An 11,710-nucleotide genomic window follows, 5' to 3' on the forward strand; every position below is an offset into this window, starting at 1 on the left:
TCGTTATTACGACATAGGTAAGTCGTTATTACGACATAGCTAAGTCGTTATCACGACATAGCTTAGTCGTTATTACGAGATACTAACTCGTTATTACGAGATACTAAGTCGTTATAACGACATAACTAAGTCGTTATTCCGACATACTAAGTCGTTATAACGACATTATTTTTTTTTCAATGTGACCCTATCAGGCTTCCGTAAGTAGATGATTGATAAAATAAATAAATAAAGCTGGTTTGATTTACAATTTTGACATATATTATAGTTAATTTATCTCTTTGAGTTAATTTTATTTTCGTTAATCTGTTGAAATTCATAAGGTTTGGTGAATTAAGATGTGAAAATCATTCAAATGGCCTTATAAACGTTAGATACACTACGATCATGTATTGTAAAATTGTTGTTTTTATGCCTTAAGTATGTTTTGATGTTTCTGCAGAAATCACTTTATGATTACTAATAACACGATAAAAATGTATAATGAAATTGTAGACCACAAATTATTGAAATATTCTACACCCGCTCTTGGGATTTCGAGGACGCGTCTACAGTCAAACAAAAATAGAACACAATCGATTTCATATGAACGTGCACGAAAGAGGAATTGCGTTGGTACCAAACCTAAGAAAGGTGTGGTGGCATTTCTTGAGGAAGATTGTAACAGTAAGATGATACCATCACCAGAAATAAACTGAAATTTTCTTTGAACAAATTGTATTCCTTTTGAGAGAATGGCACATTTAGAGAAAATTACAATATTGAAATAGAAAATTTGTCAATGCATGAAAAACATCGTAATATATAGCTCAGTATTGCCTAAATTGTGTTTTTAACTGTTACAAGATGGTATAAAGTGTATTCTGCTACTGTACATATCAATACAAAACCAAATAATGACACACAACATCGCAATAATTGGATGCAGATGGCATAAGGAATAAAATTGAAAATGATTTCAACTTCTAAGAACATTTAATGAATAACTTTCTCCAATTATTCTATGAATAACAACGGAAAATTTCTTTTTCGTACAGTATTTAGCTTTTCAGACATCGGGCTGTCAGTACTTGGTAGTAGCATATATTGTATGCCGTATCTATCTTTAGTCTAACACAAATTCTAGTCGTAGATTTTCTGGTGAACCATGATTTAAAAAATCATACAAAATGCATTTATTTAAGAAACATGTCAAAGAAATTCCAAATAGCTTGGTCACAGGTCGGTTCAGAAACCAATGAGGAAGGCCGCCTTGTCAATCACCAGTAGACGTCAACTCAACTGTGTTGTACTAACAAATGTTTTTGTATCGTTGCACAGAAAAACGAGATATATATGTTGAATTAATATATCATCCTCTCAGGGTGACATTTCCATAGTACCTCGCATGTTGAAATATGCGCCAGTGAATTTCAAATATGTTTTTAATTTATACATGCGAATGCAACCTTGAAGGGAAAGAGAGAAAATAACGATGTATAAACAGCGCTGTTAAACCAAGATTTATTCTATACATTAGTTATATTTGATTATAAATATGGTTTATTTGTGATATAACAAAAATTAACGTTCTGTGTTTTCTTGACAAAAAATACATTATTTATACGGCAGCAACAATTTGACGCAACCCGTTTTTTCTCAATCTTTATCGTTTCTCTATTGAATTTCTGTTTTCGTTTATTCAAGGATTTATAAGGCATTGGTTTTTATTTGACTTCCTCCTTTGATTAAAAACGACGATCTATTTTGCTTCATTGGATTTTTTTTACAAGACAGTTAAACAAAAAGGAAATCAGCTTTTAAAATGATTGAACATTTGCCGTGTGAAGTCACAACGGGTACTTTTACACAAAATTATTACAGATGTTATATCTTGTAAAAAATACTAAAGTACATGTGAATGTAAATATAACATTACTGATTAATGTATTGTAGTGTATTTGTAATCTTGAAAAGTATATAGCATGTTACCAGATATTTTCTGATTTTACCAGGTATTGGAATATATCAACGTTGACTCAATTATGCATTATTTAGGCCAGTGATATATTGAATCAAACACAAAGAAGAAATGAAGATTAATACCTGTAATTAAATAAAAAAAAAACAACAACAAAACTTGATGGGTACGGGTTAGCCAATCATGGGTACGAGCTCGCCAAATATTTTGGGTACGACTTCGCCAATTTTGGGTACGGGTTGGTGGGTACGAGTTGGAATGGGTACGGGTTAACTATACCCCGTCTGACCTTACGTACTCATTTCACTTCAGTATAGATGTAGATTAGCAGTACTGCAAAAAATCATTTTCAGCTCTTATTTGTAAGTGTAAATTACAAAAACTATGCATTGAAAGTAAGTTGTATTACCCACAATGTTGGTAACTTTTGATGATGAATAACATATTAAAAGCTCATCTTGATTCATGGGTATGAAAACTACGGCACATGTAATGGGACCTTCAACCTAACAAACCCAGTCAAACTGATGTAGATTTATACCATACATATTCATAATTATCAATGGCGGGAGAGCGAAAACGACTCTGAACGTTTTGATTCACTTTTTTTTTTGTGAGATGATATATACACACCCTTCCCTATACCATCACCAACATAGACATTTTTATTATATACTACTGAACATTGACTCCACGTCATACCAGTCTGTAAATGAATTCGTATCTACAACTGTGCCTTCAGGACTATTTTGCTTTAATTCCAGTGAAGCTACAGAACTCTAAAAGTTGACAATTGTAACTAATTAGTCAAGAGTCGATTTCACAGTCATGACGCCTCTTGCATATATTTGCAGTGACCTCAGGTGGACAAGAAGCTTGATTTAGTATTTTTAATGTTAATTATCATAATATATGTATGACAGAATTTATTACCTATCGAGATAGTTACGAAACAGTCATGTATATATATATATATCAATATATATAATACCTGGGGTGTTGGAAATCAAACAAGACATGTTTGCTAAATGTGTCATTAAAGGTGAACCAATTATCAAATGAAATTTACCCAGAGGGTCTGCAATCTAGATAATTGTTGTATACCTTTTTATTTTCTACCTATCCACTTTCCGACATACATGACCATCTTACCTGTAAATGCATGTCCACCATAGCATTAACCCGACCACCCCTCTGGGGCTATAATTGATAAGTAATTTTCATTATGATAGCTGATGACCGCTTGTTTGATTTTATCTCTTATTGTATTGTTGAGAACCATGTTCGATCTAAATGGATCAGTCTTAGAACTCTTGGGGCATTTTTAATGCATATATTGTATAACTTCCGGACGTCTATGTTAGTCTATACGTATATTAATAAGTGATTGAAACAGGGATAGGGATTTCGTTTATTTCCACTCATGATGTTTTGAAATTCATGGTCGTGAATATTTGAAACATTACTTAGATCTACTATTTCTGTGAAATGAGTATATGTTACTTGTGGTATCGAAGTTAAACTGGATAACTTAGGTAGTGGATACGAACGGATCTATCGAGCACAGACCTGACTTGTTGTTCTAAAAACATGCGGATTTCTGTGACAAGGGTACTACTGTTGCTGGTGACTCTAGCTTTGCTGGCCTTATTCTTTAAAACGGGTAAAAGGACACATAATGAAGGTATGCCTTGTTTAACCCATGTCCCTTTTAATGTACTTAACTTCCATGTTTAAAATTGTGATGAAATTTAAGTTGATCGTCTGATATCAAGGCATTTTTACAATTATTTTCTCTGATACCAAAGAACATAATTAATGCCTTTGTTTAGATATACACAAGATAAACGATGACAATAATTGAAGCAGAGTTTTCGATGTAACATAATGCATTATGTGTTTCTAAAATAAATGAATGACTCGAACATTACATCATCCTACATTGTCGTCCAAGTGCTATTTTGCTTAATATGATCTGGTTTATCAATATTTGATCGTGCTATTCCAGATATTACTAAGAAGAGACAAGTTGTGACAGATAATAAAAAGGAGGAAACAGAGGTAAGATGTTGTAAAATAAACATCACAATTAATAATCATAAGAAATCAAATTAATTACAAAATGTCAATTTATTGGACAGAAGACATTTCAGTAACAGGTATGTATACCGTATAGCTGGTTATTTTCGCGGGCCAGAATTTTTGCGATTGGATTTTAAAAGGAGAAAATCCAATTTTCGGCTTTTTAAATTTTCGCGATATGTTGGATTTAAGGATGTATTCTTCTGTGGTTTTAGTCCTGTTGAAGTCTCGTTTCGACATAGATCAAAAACGTTATGAGATTTTCAAATACGATTTATCAATATCTATAGCATGTTGTGAAAAAATTACATTTCTATTTTTAGTAGATTTTTTTACACAGCGATTTTAAGAAATGGCCCATTTGGCGGCCATTTTGAAATTGTGTCTTTTTTGGCTTTGAGTAGAGCCACCGTTTTCCGATTTTTTACTTAAATTGTTTTTACTTAAATTATCACCGCGTCAACATTTTCAGCTGTATCGAGTTAATTTTTGCTGTCAATCTTCACTGGGTTCATGTTAATTAAAATATTGAACATTAATGTGTGAAATGATACACTTTTGTCACTTTATTTCTACATTTAATGGTAATTTGAGCACTTTTATTTTTTAGTCAAAAATATTGAAAAATAACAAATATTTAAATGGAGCAAAAAAGTAAGCACACGGACCCCCCATTTTTCTGCCTGATTTAGAAAGAACAACCCTTTCCCTATTGATATGCAAAACTACTGAGAAAAGCTTAATACCAGAACTTTTTCCATAAAGGGTTAAATTTGACAAAAATGGCTGAAAATGGTGCATTTTGGAGCTCAAAATGAAGGGGTAGGGGTAGCATATGTTGTTATTTCGAAAAAAATATGACTCTTATTAATCATAACTGGTATATTTTCAATGAATACTACTTGAAAATAAATTCTACAAACATCCATACATATCAAAAACCTCATTAGGGAATACTACTTGAAAATAAATTCTACAAACATCCATACATATCAAAAACCTCATTAGGGAATTATGGCTTTACATCCTAGTGTATGTGGTTAAAACGGCTAAATTCCAATAAAATCCACTATTTTGTCATTTTGGTATCTTTTAGTTACAAAAGCTCAAAAACGAGCACACGGACATATGTTTTTTCTTCCATTTTCTTTCATGGTATGAACTCCTATTTCCAAAAATCTATATGAGAAAAAAAGTTTAATACAAGAAAATTTTGACTTCTCAGAGGAGTACATCCTTAAGGGTAGATATCGTTCAACCATATCTCAATATTTCGCGGATCAAACTTCACAGCCATGTCCCGCGAAATCGTGAACATATATGATACCCGCGAAAATATCCGGCTATACGGTATAGACTTGGTAAGTGTTGGAATGAGTGGATGTGGATATTTTTTTCAATAACAGAATCTAGCTCTCATCATATAATTCTCGTGCTGGATGAACAGAGAATCGCGTGAAATAGTGAGCAGACAATCTCCCTTCAACTCGTAGATTAACCAATGTCGATCCGATTACTGCACATCTTTATTTTAAGATAAAACACTTCCAACACACAATCAAGAAACCAACCCTAGTATATACTTACAGTAAGTTTTGTTTGTTAATCCAGATTTTTATCAATTTCATCTGTGCCACATCTAGCCCCATACGCATATCTATAAAACCTAGTAACAGTTTTTATTGTGAATCCGTACCTTTCTATCATGTTATTCATGAATGATTCACACCAACCTGCTAAAATACAATATGAACACGTATCACACAACTTTTCTCATCTAATTAAAATTAATTTAAAATTGTGGATGTAGGCTGATAGGCTTTATATCCATCATACATAGACATATTACATATCTGTTCAGTTAGGAAGAAACATCCCCGTATAGATCATCTATAAATATAAGGATCTATTTGAGAAGTTCTGAGAAAATGTCTGTGACTAACTTTTTCTTTCAATAAATATTTGGAAACATAATTTCTTGATGTGCTCGACTTTGAACTATTGTCAATAAAAATACCTCTTTGACAGAATGTAACATTACTGGAATGTCTTTTAACTAATGTTACTATTGTCAACATACAAACGGCAAACTTATTCATGCAATCTTCGCTGATTATTTCAGGTCAAATATATGAGAGTAACGACGTCTGTGAAAGCTGTAGAGCATATCAGACAAGATAGCGGAAAGCCAGATTTGGAGAATGTTACTACGGCTGTGGAAGCTGTAGAGCATATCAAACATGATAGCGAAAAGCCAGATTTGGAGAATGTTACTACGGCTGTGGAAGCTGTAGAGCATATAAAACATGATAGCGAAAAGCTAGATTTGGAGGATGTTTATAAGACGAGAAGAGATCGAATCACAAAGATGTGTGCAGCGAACAAGTCAAAGTATATTGGCCGCAACAACAAAAAAGATACCTTATCACGTATATTAATCGATAAGAGACAACGCTTAGCCTATTGCGCTATACAGAAGTCAGCGTCGACGTTCTGGAAAAGGGTCTTCAGGGTACGTCTTATTGATCAGTCTTTAAGTATAATTTTACATTTTATTTCATAAGACAGTTACTGTTTATTGTGAGGACCTGGATACGCATGGTAATATTCCATGAGAGCAAGGGAAATTAAATAGAATACTGTTTATTGTGAGGACCTGGATACGCATGGTAATATTCCATGAGAGCAAGGGAAGTTAAATAGAAGACAGGAGCTAAGCGTATATTTCGGTGACTGATTTGCTTCGAAAAGTCGTATGCAGCTTATTCTTTTAGTTCCGCCATTAAACTTATCGTCTTTTCGCACCAAATATAATATTTCATTTCAACAAATTTTATTTCGAACAACGAAAAAGGATTAAACAACAGGTATTGCCTATATTAGTTTTCTCCTAGTAACAATGAGTATATACATATGATTCAACAAAATTCTAATTTTAAACATATCCATGAACATATACTGTAGCAATTGTATTGATGAATAATGTTGGGATAAGGATAGTATTTAAGATATCATCTCCAATATACTTATGTGCGAAATTACGATGGCCCGTTTGAGCCTGTCAAATTACAACTACGTTATTGAATAAGTTGTACATTTATAAATTGACAAAGTGTACATGACCATTTACTCTTTAGAAGTTGTACATTTATAAATTGACAAAGTGTACATGACCATTTACGGTGGGCAGGGCAAGGTATCGGCGTGAGTTATTGAGAGACTGGTGAATGGGAATTTTAGATTCCAGTTTTGACCTTTGGTTCAGCCTTGATTCAAATTGCAGCGATAACGTGACAAACAATAAAACGCAGGCTATCATCAGTTCGACATTCCCTGTAAATGCAGTCAGTTTATATAGGATTTGGTCTTCAAATTCTATCTATAAACATACAAATGCAACTTAGATGTTGTCTTGAAAACATGACTTCAGCAGATATAATTGTCTGTATACGGAAAGCAACGAGGGGATGTGGTCTGCGCTTAATTGTTTGTCACGTTATCGCTCAATATTAATGAAAGCTGAACCAAAGGTCAAGACTGGAATCCAACATTCCCCATTCACCAGTCACCCAATAACTCACGCCGATACCTTGCCCTGCCCACCGTAAATGGTCATGTACACTTTGTCAATTTATAAATGTACAACTACTTAAGAGTAAATGGTCATGTACACTTTGTCAATTTATAAATGTACAACTTATTTAATCAGGTAGTTGTAATTTGACAGGCTCAAATGGGCCATCGTACGAAATTTATTGTTTTTCAAAATATATATAATCATAATTTAGAGATTAGAATATAATATAAATGACTGGATCTATCCACACATAGGATACAGACCTAAATGTCCATAATGGCTTATTTGCCAGTGGTCATCTACCTATGTATTTTTGGATCCAGTCAGGGATATTATATTCAAATTTTAGTAATAAAATAACTGTACTATCATTGAAGATGGAATATATCATTAATATCAATGGATTTGAATGAGATGAAATTAATTTAGATTCAAGATATACATAATCTTGATATTGTCCTTATTTCATAAACAAACCTTACTTATTACATAAACAAACAGTTATGTTTTCTTTCATATGTGATAATTTGAATATATCATTATAATATGTTAAACAGTATAAATTAGGTGCCATAAATTACATGCCAATCAGAAAAAAGGGGGAGGGGGGAGAAGGGGGAGTAGAGTAGGTGACCATATTTAAAATAAAGTGTGCTATCTATCAATGCTATTTTTAGTAAGGAAACATATAAATATAATATAATAAGAGATATTTGGTATCATGAGGCTTAGAACACTGTGAAGACAAATACAGACAAGTAGTCGGTACCCTGAGGCTTAAAACATTGTTTATTAAACATATGTACCTATTTATCACTTCTTCCCAGTCAGAACAAAAACCATTTCAGCGACTTTGACATATGTTTATGAAAACGAAACAATTTCATAAGTAAAGTTGATTGATAATGATATGTAATATTTTGTACCAAGTACATCATCCGACTATACTGTGTAATAAGACTTTCGAAGCTGGAATTATACTATTATCAGTAGAAGTTTTTATCTTGTCAAACCGCAAACATTAAAGGGACGTGAACCTAAATAAACCATATAGATTTTATAAGTAATATATTTCAGTTATTGTGGAAATAATGGAAATTCTACCTTTCTGTATTTTGAACCGGCCCGGTCGAATTTTGTAGCGATAGTATAGTAGTGTTGAATTTTACTGACCTCCCACAATGCACTGCACAAATTAAATGCATGTAAACAAAATGGTGGGTCAAAAACGTGGGTGAAGCGAACACAAACTAATTCCGATAGTAAGCAGTGTACGTCAAGAGTCAATAACGTGCGCGATTGGGAGAGTAGGTAAATATAAATGGATCGCTGAAATGCAAGAGACGGGAACAACTCCTCAATTTATACTTGCGTGATGTACATATGTGCAATATGTCAGGAACCTCCCTTCACGGTGCCCTGTCATGATCGAATGAAAAGTCTCGTTTGACTTTTGAATTATCATTCTTACGCTAAATACAAATTGTTTTATAACAAATATGGCTTAAACTTATTTTGTCAACCATCGTTAATTAGAAAATAATCTTAAAATGTGGAAAACTAATATTGACTTGTCACGTCAGCAAGTTTGTTGTTCATTATCACCTCGCTTTCGGCCAGCTTTCATTTTGTGTTCCAAAAATAGAATATGACGGTCTAATTTTATCATTTTTGAGGAAGGTATTCCCCACGTTTTCCTGTCGTTTTAGATAACCAATCATTGTAATGAAATATTCAATAAACATCTCAAAACCACATCTAAGCATACAGAACAAATTATTTAAGGTTCATGTCCCTTTAATGCATTTTATAAGGGTAAATGCGTTGAGAATAATGAACAAATATAGTTAGAAACAATCGAGGAGATTGCTGATTTATCGATACTTACTGCTTTTATCTAAGTATGACTATCAAAATGATTAAATGGAATGATGTTGTATATATACGTTACCTAATAAACCGTTTCAAAATTCCGTTAGGCCTAATTTGAATGAAATTGGGACAATATCGTTCATTTCCAATAACATAATTTCTCTTTTTTTCCCAGATTGTAAAAGGAGAATCATCAGCTAACTCACCGTTTGATCGTTCTGTGATGGCATCCTTATCAAGATCTGATTCATTTCTTCATATGCCTGCTTACCAGCGAATTCCATTTGCCGAGAATGCATTATCATTTTTGTTTGTTCGAGAACCATATGGAAGGTTGTTCTCTGGTTATGTTGACAAAATATTCTCTCCCAATGTGATGTTTTGGACCTCTTATACTCCGTTTGGCGTGAAATATGTTAGAAAGAACCCTTCAAGGAAAGATTTACATTGTGCCCATGACCTTACCTTCAAAGAATTCGTTAAGTTGGTTCTGCATTATGATAAGAGCGATTATAAACGGAACGGCCATTTTACACCTCAGTATGAACATTGTGATATATGCCTATACAAATATGATATAATAGGCAAACTGGAAACTCTTTCGAATGACACGATTTACCTTTTAAATCGAATGGGCAAAACAAGGCTAAGAAAGTCACTTGAAACGGATTTCCATGGGCAGACTGTAGATGATACCATACGTGACCAAGCAGGCATGTTGGTTGGATTTCGGGAGCGCTACAAATCTTGTGGGGTATCTTTCTACAAGGCGCAAAAACTAATGTGGAAAAAATTTCAGATTAGGGGTATTATAAGTAAAAACTCTAAATATCCGATATCGAGAGAGAAAAGTGAAACGGTAACAAAAGAAATGTTCGAAGAATTGTTATACAGAGGAATCGGAGATGCGAAAGACAGAAGCGTGTCAAAAAAGAACAAAGAAGAGGCTATGCTAGAAGCATTTTCCACTGTTGACAAGGAAGACATGGAAGCTTTAAGTAAGATATTTGAACAGGACTGTGAGTTATTTGGTTATGACTGTAGACCTTCCAAGCTGTTCAATATAGAACGTCACATTGAGCCGTGGTATTTTGATGTTAATACAGCGTAAAACAAGAAACACCGGACCACAATGACAGAGTAGTTTATGTGTCTTAGGCTATAGCACTTGAACTTGGCCCATGCGATGGTCGTGTTGGTCGTATACCATTCCTGGGTCACACTATATATATAGCTAACCGTATGATAGGGTGCTGACGTTAGATTCACTGCAGGGAAACTCGGCGGAACAGGAATGTGTATTACCATTTTTTCTACTTTGGCGTCAAGAAAATAGCGATTGAAGGCGGTGTGAGAGTATTGGGGTGATATCGCAAGGAAAGCAAGTTAACGAATCGGGTCAACGTGGCTTGTATGTAATAGTAAACTTAGTTTGTCACTCAGCTAACGGAGCATGTTTTTTGGCTCATAGACGTTAGTTCAGGGTTCGATTCCTGGTCGGGGCACTCGACAGGGATGTGTATTGACTCTGATCATGTAAATTAAAAATAAATAAGAGAACAAAGTTCCTCTTTCTTTTGTTACAGATAAACACGATTGAAGGAAGACAATGGAAGATAAAGAATCAGGCCTTAACACGTATAAAAGTTTACTATTCATAAACCTGTCACTCTTGGTTATCTATATTTTATATATGTCTTTCCCCTTTTCAAATGTTTACCAAACTTTTAATATCGTTTTTCAAATAAAGTAGCATTCGTATACAAAATTAAAAAATGTCAGCTCTTCAAAACTAAGAAAGTCTCATATGTTCTATTCTTGAACAAGTGTGAATGCCAGAGTTTTGAATTTCGATCTAGCTGATCTAACGTTAGTTAAAAAAGAAAGTGTTCAATGAAAATACAGTTTTAATGGTCACTTAAGTCATGAAAAATGTAATCCTAGTGTAATTGAATTATTTCAATAAAATATTGACAAATATAGCACATAGTCTTCCTTTTCTGAAAAAGAGTATCGTTTCTTCTGAGTGGCAGATGTTGTTAATTGGGTGTAGATATGCACGACACTTGTTTAATGCTAAAATTAAAGTGCCAAATACAATACAACAAGTAACTACAGTGATTTGAATAATCAAAGCACTATTTTGCTTCACAGTGTGTCACCTGTCACACATTTAACACCGTGTAAAGGGAGGATAGCCATATCAGACTTATCACAGT

At 33.5% G+C, this 11,710-nt stretch overlaps 1 protein-coding gene across 1 annotated transcript; it reads left to right on the forward strand.

Annotated features, from left to right (window-relative positions):
* The first annotated feature begins 3,432 nt into the window (after nt 1-3,432).
* On the forward strand, nt 3,433-11,259 carry LOC138330723 (carbohydrate sulfotransferase 10-like). Its single transcript, XM_069278251.1, has 4 exons — nt 3,433-3,644; nt 3,969-4,021; nt 6,165-6,554; nt 9,667-11,259. The coding sequence occupies exons 1-4, from the start codon at nt 3,551-3,553 to the stop codon at nt 10,600-10,602; spliced, it is 1,473 nt and encodes a 490-aa protein (XP_069134352.1). The 5' UTR covers nt 3,433-3,550; the 3' UTR covers nt 10,603-11,259.
* Nucleotides 11,260-11,710: the final 451 nt, after the last annotated feature.

This window comes from Argopecten irradians, chromosome 1 (assembly GCF_041381155.1).
Source record: "Argopecten irradians isolate NY chromosome 1, Ai_NY, whole genome shotgun sequence".
Lineage (NCBI taxonomy): Eukaryota > Metazoa > Mollusca > Bivalvia > Pectinida > Pectinidae > Argopecten > Argopecten irradians.